General features: G+C 36.9%; 1 protein-coding gene across 5 annotated transcripts; it reads right to left on the reverse strand.

Moving 5' to 3' along the window:
• Window positions 1–989: 989 nt before the first annotated feature.
• Window positions 990–13,891, reverse strand: LOC113778643 (lysine-specific demethylase JMJ25-like). 5 transcript variants are annotated; one of them, XR_003469303.1, is made up of 15 exons: window positions 11,668–13,891; window positions 11,446–11,573; window positions 10,593–10,692; window positions 10,368–10,509; window positions 9,886–9,949; window positions 9,055–9,796; window positions 6,927–7,256; window positions 5,004–5,544; window positions 4,768–4,916; window positions 4,157–4,229; window positions 3,975–4,060; window positions 2,939–3,058; window positions 2,597–2,671; window positions 1,382–1,634; window positions 990–1,271 (listed from the first exon to the last, which is right to left on the reverse strand). XR_003469303.1 is itself a non-coding variant. In XM_027324110.1 (15 exons), exons 1-15 carry the CDS (start codon window positions 13,774–13,776, stop codon window positions 1,611–1,613), a joined length of 4,602 nt encoding a protein of 1,533 aa, XP_027179911.1. In that variant the 5' UTR covers window positions 13,777–13,891; the 3' UTR covers window positions 1,286–1,610. The 5 variants fall into 5 exon arrangements, 4 of the variants coding, with proteins under 4 accessions (XP_027179911.1, XP_027179913.1, XP_027179910.1 ...); XM_027324110.1 differs by lacking the exon at window positions 990–1,271 and having other exon boundaries at window positions 1,286–1,634; window positions 11,668–13,158; window positions 13,240–13,891; XM_027324112.1 differs by lacking the exon at window positions 990–1,271 and having other exon boundaries at window positions 1,286–1,634; window positions 11,668–13,085; window positions 13,167–13,891.
• Window positions 13,892–14,986: the final 1,095 nt, after the last annotated feature.

A 14,986-nucleotide genomic window follows, 5' to 3' on the forward strand; every position in this document is an offset into this window, starting at 1 on the left:
TTTTATTACTACAGAGTTTCCAAATTTTTACTCTTCTTTGAATGATTCTTGGACTTCATGTCAATTTGTGGGAAATCAAATTGATTGATTGTTGAATGAGGATTTGAAATAACATATGAGTGATGTAAGGAGACGCTTTTGTTGAAACTTAGTTACATAAAGTAATTTTAGGCCCCCATAACTAGGGAATAAATGTTGCAGTGGTTGCTAAGTATAAAGAAAAGGGATAATATCAAGAAACTCTCATGAGGTTTTTCTTAATATCACCTAGTACCCCTAAAATTTTAAAAATATCACTTATCTTCCTTACTCTTGTTATTTATGCAACAAAATTTTCAAAAATCCTAAACTACCTTTTTGCTTGCTAAATAAAAATACTCCTAAATCACTTTGTTTACTCCAAGAAAATCTTCACTAAAAAAACAATCTCTAGTAATACTACTACATCACAATATGCTATAGTCCATAAAAATATAAATTTGAAAAATAAAAAATGTATTTGCGAAGAAATATACTAGCACCAATTTAACTTGGATAACTTTTCTATACACTGTCAATGCATAATTTTTTTTTATATTAACAGGTTTAAATCATGCTACATAATATAATTCAAATCATGCACATGTCGTATACATCCAAAATTATTAGTGTAAAAAAAATCATTACACTGTTAGTATATGAAAAGTTAATTCATTTAACTTTATATATTCAAAACTAATTTCTTATGATTTTTATTTTTTTTCCAACTTCTTTTTAACCAGTGCCCAAGATTTTAAATTGCATTGATCATTATAAAAATCAATTCAAAAAAAAATCATTTCCTACTCTATCATAACCACAAAAAATAAAAGAAATAATATTTAATTTACTATAATTTACAAATAAAAAATGACATATTCATCCAAACAAAAAATAAGTAAGACAGAATGATGGAAAAAGAAGAAAGAGACAAAATGTACCTTTAAATTTATTTTTTAAACTTCATTTATTTGATATGTGAATTATATACCAAGTGAGGATTAATATAATCTTTTCACAATTCACAAGGGATGCAAGTAATATTTTTAAAACCTCAAGATGCTAAGTGATATTAGAAGAAACCTCAAGGAAGGTTTCTGATACTGATATTATCCCAAACACGTAGAAATCTTCAACTGCAAAAAATGCGAAGACAGCCAGCTCGGCTTCCCCCCTCTCCTTTCATTTTTCCCTTTTTTCCATTCATAAGTATACCCCGCGTACCATGGGTGCATATACCCTTTCACGGACACCTGGATAAACCCAGTAAAACAAACAACTTTCAGGACGAAGTTGAGTCCAGAAGAGTCGGGCTTTACTCTATATACGCAAAACTGTTAGGTACATGTCTAGTCATGGAAACCTTTACAGCTCTTAGGTGCACGGCAAGTTTCTCTATCTCTAGATACATGATAAGTCACAGGCTGAGCAGTGGCTTGACACAAGTCGTCGGACCAGGTCACCTGAACGACTCTGGATTTTGAGGCCGTAGCAGATTATCCGAAGAACAAAAGTCCGGAATCATATACATCTTTCAATGATTGATAAGCTTGGATGTCGCATGGATGTTGCAGCCAAATATAGATTTAGTGTTATGTAACTTCTGGTTTGATAACCTGAAAAATGTCAATTCCATGTCAAACTGCCATAGTATATAACAAACCAATTCAGCAGAAATTAACAATTCCTGTACAGACTAGCAGCATAGCTCAAAGCATGGACTTTAACTAATATACCTAACAAACCAGAGAAATCCAACAGGATGTATTACCAACACACACAAACTCTGTGAAGTTACCAACAAAAAAAGCCAGGCTTTGCTACACACACTACCAAGTAAAATGAACAACACCCAACATAAAAACTCCAGGAAGCGTATCCAAAATGGTAAAAATCAGCATGTTGTACCACACTGTGCACAACAACCTGCACATTCTAACATCACCAAAATTGCCAAACAAGGTAACAGAAGTAATTTAATCAGGGAGAAGACGCATTAGCATGTGGCATTGCTTGGACCTAACAGATAGGGTTATGCATAGAAAAAAAAAAAGCATCTTAATATCCAGAACCATGTTTTTACGACTAAAAGAAATGGTCAAACAGCACATTGTACTCGAATGTGAAACATGTAGAGCGCCCGTAACATAGCAGCAAGTTAAAACGATAGCAATTGCGAAAATAAAAATCAAGAGAAATTCCTTCAATCCCATGCTATTTTAATATTGATTTCCTTCAGCCAATGTAATGGTCACTATGAAGCCAAATTATGAACGATTCTATAGGCAACCAAGCACATTGCAACTGTATCAAATGCACTGCTTCATTACATGAAAACTAAAACAAGCAATTTCTGCATTAGAATCAGGAAAAAATGCCATTGTCATGCAATAAAACAACCATGACCTGTGAGCAATTATTACAGTCAGATTTCTATCTCCATGATCCCAACCAAACCATGCAAGCATAAATCAAAGCTATTTATCTTCTACTATTTCATGTACAAAATATTCCAACATAACTAATAAGATAATGGAACGAGAGGTAGTTCCTTAGAAAATGGTAAAGGAATAGCAACCTCTAAATATCTGCTCTTTGTCTGCTCAAAAAGGCTTATAGCATTGTCAAGTGCGTGGAGAGCCATCTTTTTAACCTATTGCAGGCAAAGAATGATTTAGTTCAAAGGTATTTCTGAATTAACCATATAGGATGTTACATAAAGCTGAAAAGGCAATCATCTCAACATCAACGATGATAAACTATGGCAATTACTTTCAAACTGCAACATGATGGTGGCAGGTATAGTTCATCAAATAGTTCATGCTGTAAAAGAACTAGAAAAAAGTCATAACAGAAAAGTAATGCTTCCTTCCGAAAATTTAAAAGTTCACTTCAGCACTAATATTTTCAGCTACTATACCTCTAACTTGTCCTCCTTGGCCTGATGTTTTTGTGGAAGAGTCCGAAATTCCTCAGACAAGCGAATACACTCAGAAATATTTTCAGGAGAAACAAAGTCGAGAGCAACCTTAATGCAAGACTGCAGAGTTGAATTGAGAAGATTAAAAGCTAGAAACAAAAAGAGAAAACGATAACATCCACCAGTAATGGAAAAAAAAAACTATTGGTATCCTGTATAGCATAACAGAAAGCAAATTTAGCAGACCACGAAAACATATCTAGGGATAAGGAGGAAGAAATCTGTAATATGAGCATATTTTATAACAACTCAAGTACGGGAGACTAACAAGCAATCCTGAGTCCTACCGCAGCGTTTATACCCCTGTTATGAAAGAACCATCAAAAGTTCTGCAAATGACAAGGAACATCATACATCTGAATCATGCTAGTTACTACCACTCTGTCTTAGATGAAGGTGATATTTTTTAAGAAAAATACTGGTAAATCCCCTAAAAATGAAAGTTCTGTAAGAAATTTGTCTAGAAATGAAGAAGTAAAGTGTGACAAATTTTGCAACACCCCTTCATGATGTTAAAGCAAGAACTAAAAACCAAGATCTCGATAAATTAAGATACAGGAATATGATCACCAGTTTCATTGTAGCAAATCAGCATAAAGAGTAACCAAACATGTCTCATAATTGCTAGTACATCCTGTAGGTGTCAAAAAGCTTTAGTATGAAACACGAGGGTTTTTGAGGAGCTGAGTATTGCACTCAGAACCAGGTGTTATCCCAAAGGATTTAAGAACCATTGGAATGTCGTTGAAGTTGTTTTCCCAGTATAAATTCCAGGTAAAAATGAAAAAGATGGCACAAAAAATTCCTTCTACAATCTGCCCAAGATTTAAATAAGCACACCTGAGCGCAACCATCTGCTTAAGATAGCCATGTACAGATGCTAAAAGAGATAGATTCCAGGTGCATTAAAACCATAGTTACACACTTAAAGGTTTGAAAGAGAGTTGAAAATATAAACATGCAAGGTGCTACATACCTTAAGATTCCTAACTTGATGAGGACACCCTGCCGGCACAAAAACTGCATCACCGAGTTTTTGAACAAACGTCCAGGGTTCAACTCCTATATTGACCACATAAGAATATTACATAAACCTTTTGGAAAAAAATTGAAAAGATACACAAGATTTGTTAAAGCTTTAAAAGATATTTAACCAACCAAACTCTTCCTTCAGCTTCTTCTTATGATACTCAGTCAAGTAGAAAGCTTGGTCATGAATTGGGTGAACAATCTGGAGAATGAAACACATTGGATCATGATAATTAGTTGGTCCAGAGTTTGACAGTAACAAGAAGTCAATTGCTAACTCTCAGAGAGAGATGGGATCAAAATGTATCTATAGAGAGCTTAAATATAACAAACACATATGTAACCATATCAAGATGCAGCACTTCCACTAAACATGGCCCCCCCAAAAACATTAAGCCCATGGTGACAGAACAGAACCAAGAAGATAATTAAACAAGCACAAGTTCAGGTTCAATGAAAGGCAACACTAAGCAAACGTTAACACTGAAAATCATCTTCAAGTGATCCAAATAGGATTCAATAACATCTGTTAAAGGTGCTTAATTTACCCATCGAGACCAGATGCAACACTGACTTTCATGTCATCTAGTGAACATTTTCTAACATTTTCAGCACACGTTTATCAATCTCTAAATGCACGGGGAATGCCATTAAAAGACCACCTGTGTAACACTTCTTTTTGGCATGTCTTGGGACCTCATCGCAGAAACTTATAAAAATAAAATTAATGATAAAATTACCTTTTCCACGGGACGGCAGTAAATATGCCTGAATTCCCTATGGTGCTTTCTAAGATATTCCTCTAGCTTGGGAACATCCTGCCGCCTGAATATATCCCAGATTGCCCCACCCTCGACTTCAAAAAAACCATTCAGCTTGTTTTTGGTACCTATTTCAAACACATATACAGATTACATTTCCTGATGTACGTTCTTTTTTAGAAACACATACCCAGATGGAACAATATCAAGCTCACCTACACTACTATTTTCCTTGTTCAAGTCTGTACTTCTAATATGTAATTCAGAGGCATTTTCAGTCAATGAACTTCTCAATTTGCTATTCTGCTCATCACTAGACTGACTAGCTTCATCATTTCTTCTACCTGGCACACTCTTTTGAGTTCCCAGCAACCCACCAATGTGAGAATTCTCAGAGGGCAATCCAAACTCTGTGACTGGTTTGGTCAAAATACCATCTTGCAATGTTTCAGCTGCAATGGAGGCACCACCTCCACTCCCTTTTCCAGCATTAGTTGGCAAATGATCAATACTCCCACTTTGAAGGTTCAAAGAATCAGAAATTTTAGGAGAAGCATGACTAACTTCAGCAGTTAATGCACTTCCAGATGGTTCCATCGTCGCAGGCACCTTCTCCACAGCCTCTTTATCACTTGGATCAGATGTCCCAAAGAGTTCTTTTTGGTCTTGGGCATCATGCTTTTGCTTGAGCTCTTTTATTTTAGCAAGCTGCTCTGGTTCAACAGCCACTTCAGCAGTATGCATCAAGATATTCACCTGGTTCATATAAACAGAGTTAACATAGTTTATAAAGAATAGCATCTATAGGTCCATATTCAAAACAGATTACCATCATATCAAGACAAACAACAGGAGAAAACAGTATTTTCTGTCACCCAAAAAAAAAAAAGAAACCAAAAGCAAACCAGTAATTTCTCGTAGATTAATTTTTTGAAAGCTGGGCATTGAAGTTTGACTCATTGACTACATCAAGATACTTCAGAACAAGAGTTGCACAATTTCCCTTTTTCTAGTTTTTTGGGGAATGACCTAGACTGATACTCACAAGAAGCAAATACCTCGATTATCTCAGTGATAAGCCCCAAAATGAGCAAGTATGTTTCTTCTTAAACTTTATTATCAATGGTTGTTTCTAATAATGAACTCATTTCCTGGATGCTACCATGCCACTAGACGAACATGTAGAAATTATCAATAATACAAAGAGAACTTTTTTTCCATAAAGGGATACTACAAATTTAGATTACACGTCTTTAACTTCTTTGACCCATATGTAGAAACTATCAATAATACAAAGAGAACAATTTCTTTCTCCTAAAGAGATATTTCTGTATCTCGCAGAAGTTAAGACACATTCACTTAACCTTTAGCTCAATCAAGGAATATGAAATAAAATGGATTAAGATTACTATGGAAGCCTACAGGTAATACAATTTTTCATTCAACTACAAACTTGACGGGTCATCCAAACAATCATCTGGAAAATAGTGAAAGAAAGCTGGGTCCATTAATCTATGTTCCCCAAAAAAATGTAGATAAACATCTCCATTCATGGTCAAATTAAATTGCACCAAACCAATACTGAAATCATGCAGGAACCTATCAATCTACATAAAAAGGGACAGTCTTTCCACGATGTCCCGCTGAGGAGCACTAAGTGAATTATCACTTTCAAACTGAATTATATTTATTCCTAATAGTTATATCAGATCATCGCAATTTCTCAAAAGGCTAGCGCTGAAAAGGTTTAATAGGGAATCACAAATCTTTCCATCCACACAAAATCTTGGTCTTGCTATCCTCAACTTTTGCAGCACATCAATGCATAAGGCTTCCATAAGAACCATGTCCCTTAAATTATCGAAAGCAGCCACAAAGAACATCAAGGAAAAACAAAATCATGGCCTTGCAACCATACTGCTCACTTAGTTTGAACCCTATGTCTCAAATATAGTGGGAAAAGGGGGAAAAAAGGTGTGCATTTATGCTGATAGAAAATCCTTAAAGCTTAGGTAGAAGCATATAATTTCACATAAGGGAGCATCTTCCATGATCAAGAGATCTTTGAAGATTAACTGTTAGACCCATTATTTTTAGAAACAGAACCACCAATGCATAAATAGTTATACTATATATACCGCATCTGACATGTCACAGTGAAGCTTTGTCACTGAATCTCCCCGTCCAAGATCTTCTGCAAACCCATATGCTATATAAGTCTTAGGCCCCATGTCTGGCTTCAGCACTGTAGTTGGCACTTTTGCCGCCAAATTAAGAATTCCTGAATTTGGATGTGTATATTCTTTAAAAGGCAAGGCACTAATAAATTCTACACAATGGCGAGGCAGTCTCTCCCCAAAGTAACTTGATGACGGCCAATCCTTGAGTTTTAACATTTCAGGCCAGTGTTTTCCATCTGCCCGACCATCAGTGTATCCCTTAAAAAACTGGTGTATATTTATATCAACCTGCACACATAGAGGACAGCTTAGAAAACTCAGAGAGCAAGAGATACACACCAAAAATTTGAAGTATGAAATAATTTTCCACAAGAAATGGGAAAACATGCTACATCTGCGAATGAAGCAAGATACACCATCATATATGTCAATTTTATATTCTAATGCTAGAAGTGAATAATTTCTTTTTCTAAGAAATTGAGAACATCTTTAATGATCATAAAACCATTCAAACACATGCATGGTCACTTGCAAACCCACTGCACCATCGTGGCCTGAACAACCTATTCAGAGTAGTACCTTTCAAACACAAAAAGATCAACATTTTATCAAACGCCAAGATTATATAAAAACATAATTTACTCTCAAACTCACCAACAAACGAGCATTAAGAGTGGTATTGCAATTACAGTGTTTCTCAACATTCCACATGCCAAGACATTTAGTGCTGCAATTTTTAGATCGACTCCCTGTAAGACATTTTGGAAAGTGGGGCTGGCAATGGAACGCAATATTTCTACCATGCATAAGCAAATAGAAAAGGAAAGTGCTGTGCCACAAATCAGGACAAAAAGAAACCAAATGCTGTAAATACAGTTTTGTTTACAGCAGAAAATTGTTGGTAAAATCAGGTGATATCGTAACTATTTATCAACACCAAACAGAAACATGAACCTGCTTTTTTCATCAATAGACCCAGGTAACAGTGATCAGATTTGCTGCATAAGTAAAAGCAGCCACCTAATTGAACAATTCCCCTAGTACTTTTGTGAGCCATCCAACTAGAAACTAATATACACCTCTTCAATATGTATGTTTAATATAATTTATACAGAAATCACTTCCAAGGATGTCTACTGCAACAAAAAGGAGAGCACTTATTATGATGAATTCTACATTAAGAAACACTGAAGCTAATTTGCATCCAAAAAGTAAGACAAACATGTTGACAGTCATATGCTGAAAATAGAGTAATAAAACAAATTTAAAAAAAAAAAACAGCTTTGCCCAAAGTTACTCTCACCCCAAGTTGCAAAAAGATTAAAAAACATTACTATAAGGACCACAGAATAAAACCAAAAATCACAGAAAACTACAACAGTTATATCTGGCCAGATGCACGTCTGCCTGCTGCGTGTATTTACTTTGTGGCTGATTTGCATCTTTATTGATCCTGATGGTTCAAAGCCAAGGTAACAATAGAAAAGCATGCTGAAAACTACTTACTTCACATCCATGCAGCATGTCACGGTGAAAAAAGTAATCCAAATGTCAAGATTAAGTAATCCAAATCTCAAAATACCAAAGTACCAAAATGAAAATTTTAACAGCTATATGTCATGAACCAAAGAAAAAGAACCATATATCAGCCAATTCATGTGGCACATCTCTTGATCCGTATTTAGGTTCAAGAATGTCTGCGACTCCTAAAACGCAGATAAGATTTAGACCTTTCTTTATGGAAGTGATCTTGTAGTTGGGAAAAGATCTTACATTTTCTAGAATTTAAGAGAGATGCTCCAGCAGCTTAAAGAATTGAAGAGAAGCTGAGAACGTAATTACCAACAGCTAAAGAGTAAACCAAGATAGTTAGCATCCTTCCAAAAATAGCCACACAATTTGCCAACATTTACCATCAACTACTACTACTCCATAAATGCTAACAGCACGTGTTAGGATAACTGCCATTCAATGGATAATCAGATAAATTGGAAAAGCACATTGATTGTCACATAAGAAGACTGCAAAAGAGAGAAGAAAATCAGACAGGAAAGAATGAAAAAAATGATAGACAGAAAGGACTTGCCTCGCACCAATCAAGGCAATCAATTGCTGTCACCAACAAATCCGACGATCCCTTTTTAACTAGGATCTCACGTACTGCACGCCACATGACCATTGGCTCCCAGCTTAACCCAGATGTTAGTTCAAGAACATTGCCAACGATGACTGGTTCTCCCCTAATCCAATGTTTCTGGAAGTGCTCCAAGTCCCCTTGCTGGAGGTCAGTTGCAGAGGGACAATACAAGTAATTGTCACCAGAATTCTTTCTTGAAGCAGCTTTCTTCAGTTGTTTATCTCCAATATCAGAATCATCACTGTATTCGAAACAGGTACACTGCTTGGAAGTTTCACTACAGTTGCCAAGTCTATGGCTCTCAATTAAATTCTCGACTTTCTTTCTGAAATCCAACACATCTTGTTCAGCATATATGCACCTGAGCTGCAGTTGCTCATACCCACAACCACCCCTTTCTTTAGGAGGGCAAGGAATTTCACCAGTTTCTTTTGCTTTCCAGTCAGGAAGGGTACTTTCCATCCCAGGAACTGATTCACTACATGAACCTGAAAAGCTTTCTTGTTTTGGAGGCACCTGCAGTTCTCCATGCAAGTATCCTTTCCCCGGGTCAGCGTACTCGATAACAACTTCCTTACTACCTCCTTGTAAGCAGCCTTCACGTATTTCTCGACAGCAAGTCAGACAGAGATCATAAGAACACTTTGGACAGCTTCTGTGGAAATCAACTATAGAGGTACCGCAACAATCACTGCATAAGCATGTGTAAGTTCTCAAACCTCCAAAATAGGATCAACTTAGTTACTAAGAAAATGACTAATCAATAAAGAAGTGGCCTACCAATAAAGACGCTCATCCGCGAAACATCTAATCCTCTCTACTCCTATCTCTGACGATAATATTCCTGTATAACCAACATTTATCACATGTAGAAGTACCAAAATACTGACAGAAAGAAGTATACATGCAGTTTTATTAGAAATACATTAGGTAAACCATCTTGACATCTTCATATAATAAGCAGTCTGTTCAATCTTTTCTCACCCACCTCCCTCTCATGTTTGTCCACTTCGGTAGCAAAACACAAGCCCTTTCGCAATAACTTATAACCAAGAGAACCGAAATGGAGAAGAATTCGAGAAGAAGAAAAAGCATTAGTGAGATGATGGCTAATAAGCATAGAGCAAACTCCCCACCCACCCCTAAAACCCCCCAACCCCCCAGAACACAAGCCAAAAAAAAAGGAAAAAGGAAACCAATAAAAATGCAAAAATACAAAAGCACCTGCAAGCTCAAATCCATCTAAAATATTTAAGTGATACCTCGAATTTTAGCTTCTGTCTCCTTTTCCACCATTTGGTCATGATCAAATTGTTTGAGAATAGGGGCAACCATGCGAACAAGATACTTAAAGTGATGTATCACTTCAGCTTCATTTTGTGGAGTCCCAGAATATACAGTTTGCTGCAATAATGAACACAACCAATAATAAATTACCACCGTCTACCCTGGAAGCAAGAAAGCAACCCAATGCAGCAAAAACTTACATTCTGTATCTCATCTCTTCGTAGACAAGCTTTGCAGTTGCAGTTTCCTCGGCAATATGGGCATGCTTCTGCTATTGCTTCCTCTGAAAGCTGAGGGTACCTGTATTTCAGTCAAATATAGTGGAAAATATTGCAATTAGTACAAGCTAAGCACTCTATTAGCATCTACTCAAGCCAGCACACATAAGAGCTGAAAAGCACCATATAACTGATAAAGAAGGTTGTTGACAAGAAAATACAGTAATGGCACAAGCTTAACACAAACATGTACTACTGCCATGCCGCCACCAGCACACTAAGATCAGCCAGAGCCAGTAGACTAGAACATCCAAAGTAGCTCAAATTAATAAGAGTGCACATCTCTATGATAAGCTATACTAATGAAAAAGACACACCACAGATACACAGAATTGGTGATTGCACTCAATTCCCTATAAAATGCTGATGCACTAGGTAAAAACCTAAAATATAACGCAATCAGATAAAATTTGAGAACCAAAAGACAATATCTACTTGAAAACCATTCATTATTTTGCATGCTAAACAGTGGAACCCAACCTAGAACCTCATATGTTAGCACACCATCAATGACTCATACACTTCCTTATTCAGCCAAGAGACGCTGATCAACAGATAACATAATGCACTTGGCCTGTACTCCAGAAATACAAGGCGCACATACCACAGTATACATGATTCTCGCATAATCAATTAGAACAGCCAAAAGCTTATTTTCCATCTTGCAGTTAACATGGTGCAATAATTAATAAATATGGCAGAACAAGCATGTAATTTTTGGGATCTATTAATATCACTCAAATGTGAAATTGGAATATCTTCCAGATACACTTGCCATCTTTTGATACAGAGACAACAATAGCGCCTATTATAGCCATTCAATTGCCGTTCCTTGCGACACCTCACAACCCTCTTATTGCTGTACATGCATTGGTGGCACATTTGGCAATCATCTTCAGGATCCTGTTCATTCAACTCTTAGTATGACTGTGATTCATCCCAATAGATTACATACTATTCCAACTATATAATCTTAAGAAGCCAGCAGACAACTTACATCAGTACTGAAGTGCTTTCTTCTAAGATCAACCTTGGGCTTATGGCAGTTCTTCTTCTCCCGAGAACTCCTTTCTCTAATTAAGTGTGCTCCATCATCTGATTCTGTACGATCATCGTCTTCTTCCTCAATTCCTCCCACCTTTTCCATTTTTGGACCCTTCCTCCTCCTCCTCTCTTCAGTTGAATCCGTTTTCAAAGTTTTCTTGACTTTCTTTATTGCCTTAAACACAGATTTAACATTTTCATCGCCAATTTTATCCTTATCGCTGGATCTTTCCTCTTTCTCATCTTTAAACATGTTACTCAACCCCCCTTTCTTCTCCCGTGACTTCTTCTGTCCTCTCTTCAATAAAGTTGCAGGCATGAAATCCTTTTTTGCAAATTTTATTAAACAAGCATCATCCATCTCCTCAGAACCATCAACATTATCACCTTCATTGTCACATCCAGCTACTTCCCCTTTCTCAACCTTGTTACTCTTACCCTGTAACCAATTCTCCTTAGAGCCATCAACATCAATACCATCATCACCATCTCCCTCTGCTTTTACTCTCCCAACCTCCTTAGCGTTCACCCGCAGCTGAGATTTCTTCTTACCACGTTCATCCTTACCATCTTTCATGATATCTTCAAAACCACCATCATCAAAATTATCCTCTTCAGATTTCATATCTTTCATCGCCACTTTCAGTGTCTTGGTCCTGGAACCCTTTTTCAACATTTTCACCACACTATCTCCATTTTTCTTCTTCGAATTCTCACCATCTTCCTCCTTGTCCTCATGACTCATTGCCCTCCGATCATTTTTCATCTTTGTTCGCAGCTCAAGTTGACCACACCTTTGACCACCTTTACGCCTGCTACCCTTCCCTTCTTCATCAACAATCTGGTCATTCCTCTCTACTTTCCTCTTTTTTTTCCCCCATTTATCCCCGCCACTACTTTCAGCAGTAATTAGCTCTCTACTCCTCTCCTCCTCTTCCTCCTCAGTATCTTCTTCGCTGCTCTGAACTTCCTTCTTCTTACCCAACTCGAGCTCCCTATGCCCCTTATCAATTTTTTCCACCTTATATTTCTGCCCCTCCTCCTCATCACTCATATCACTCGAATCACTGTCCTTTACACCATCCTGAAATTCTCCACTCCTTCTACCAATTTTAATCACATTACGCCTTCCTACCTCTTCATCATCACTCCGATAACTTCTCACAGCTTTCTTCTCATTTTCCAACTTAACTCCACCACTTTCTGTAGCACTACTTATTTCTTTGAACCAGTACTCTTCATCATCGCTACTCTCTTCATTTCTTTCAATCTCCTTGGCATGCTTCCTCCTTAACTCACTTTTACCACCCCTTTTAGAACTTTGAACCACATTATCCCTAGCACTCCCTTTAGCACCTTTTGCAACATCACCTCTTTCCTCATCACTCTCCTCCAACCAACCAACTTGCTTCTTTTTAATCAGAGAATCAATTTTATCACCCACCTTATCACCTCTTTCCTCATCACTCTCCTCCAACCAGCCAACTTGCTTCTTTTTCATCAGAGAATCAATTTTATCACCCACCTTAGATCTCTTAACAGCATTTCCCCTGTGGCTCTCGCATTTTCCCCCCTTCTCATCACTCCTTCTACCAGTAATTTTCACAACATTCATCCTCTCATCCTCCTCTGTCTCTTCGCTATCTTCCTCCTCCTCCGCCTCCACTCTCATCCTCTTACTCCTCGGCTTTTTCTTTGGCAACACCTCTTCTGTCGAATTAGACTCGCCGCCCCCACCTTTGCTCCTCTTATCTTTGCTACCACCGCTAGAAAGCCCTAACTTCTTCGACTTATTTGCAACAAAACCACCAGCCTTACCACTACCACTAGCCTTAGATTTCTCCGAACGCCTTTTCTCAGACCTAGAATTTCTCGACGGAGCAGAAGATTTCCTTTTCAAATTTTTTCCGACGATTTGGAGGTAATGCTTTTCGCAGTAGGGTTTTCCATGGATCCTCCAGCTATGGCACCGCCACGTCTTACCGTCAGACCTTCTACAGCGCAGCTCATCCGGCGCCTCCCTAAAATCGGCGGCCTCTTCTTCCGAGGGCGAGTCCGCCATTCTCCGCCGTTGTCCACCCGTTGACACGTGTTCAAGTCAGTATTTTTAGAGGGAAAAGGAAGCTTAAGAAGAGAGAGATATTTTTTGTGTCGTGCAAATTTGCATGTATATGAAATATTTTACTGGAGGAATGATTCGGAAATTTTCACTGCGGATGTTTAATATTTATAGCAGGGAGAGTGTGAGGGTAATTTTGTCAATTAATATTGGCCCATGGTTTTTGTTGCTCAAACTTTGTGGGCACCAGATGTCCAGTTGGCAACACTTGGCTGCAAATTGGACCCAAACAATTTCCAGCCCTGGTGTTTTTTACTACGAACCATTTAAGCACCATTTGGGCTATGAGATTTGTATCCTAAATTGGAACCAATTTTGTGAATATGTTCACATATTCCTATTTGACGTTTCAACACTTTTTATTATCTTAAATCGGTTTAGAATGCATTGAATGTAGTAACAATGTTTAGAATAATTTGTATTGTTTTTCCTAATATGTTTTGCTTAAAGAATAATTTGACATACCTGTTTAGTTTAAGGATTTATATTGTTTAAATGTTGGATTAATGTTTTATAATACACTATTAATGTAAAGATTTTTTACCTGACAAGCATGGATATATAATACATTGATAAAAAGTGAATTCAAAATTTGAACAGTGTTGGTGTAGCATTCATTTAAGCCTACTTGTGTACACAAAAATTTTACATTGATAATGTATAAAAATTAATATCTTAAACGTTTTGCCCAAATATTTGTTTTACATGTGCTATTTAGAAAAATCCTGGCGTAAAATGTATCTATACGAATTGTTTGGTATTTATTTGTTTTCCTTATGTGCAATAGGAACTCATTAAAATTAGTTTAGAGGTTAAGTATTTAAAGTCATTAAATGCATTTTGCACTTTAAGAGTTTTGACCAGTTTTATTTGTAAAAGAATTTAGTCCTTTTTTTTCTTTTCGAATGCACTAGATTTCTGGTTCAAACGTTTGTGTTTGGATAGGAGATTATTTGGAATAATTACTGTGGCACTTTTTTGTGATTTGATGTATGTGAGATAAAAAGATAATCGAAAAAATAAAAAAACGTGTTAGAAATTATATTTATGATGTAAGCAAATAATTTTTTGCCATTATTTGGCTATCCAAACACACTACGTCTAGTACTGTTAACACACTATAGGGGAAGCCCATGCTAAGTGCAGGAGATTT

Source organism: Coffea eugenioides, chromosome 7, assembly GCF_003713205.1.
Source record: "Coffea eugenioides isolate CCC68of chromosome 7, Ceug_1.0, whole genome shotgun sequence".
NCBI lineage: Eukaryota > Viridiplantae > Streptophyta > Magnoliopsida > Gentianales > Rubiaceae > Coffea > Coffea eugenioides.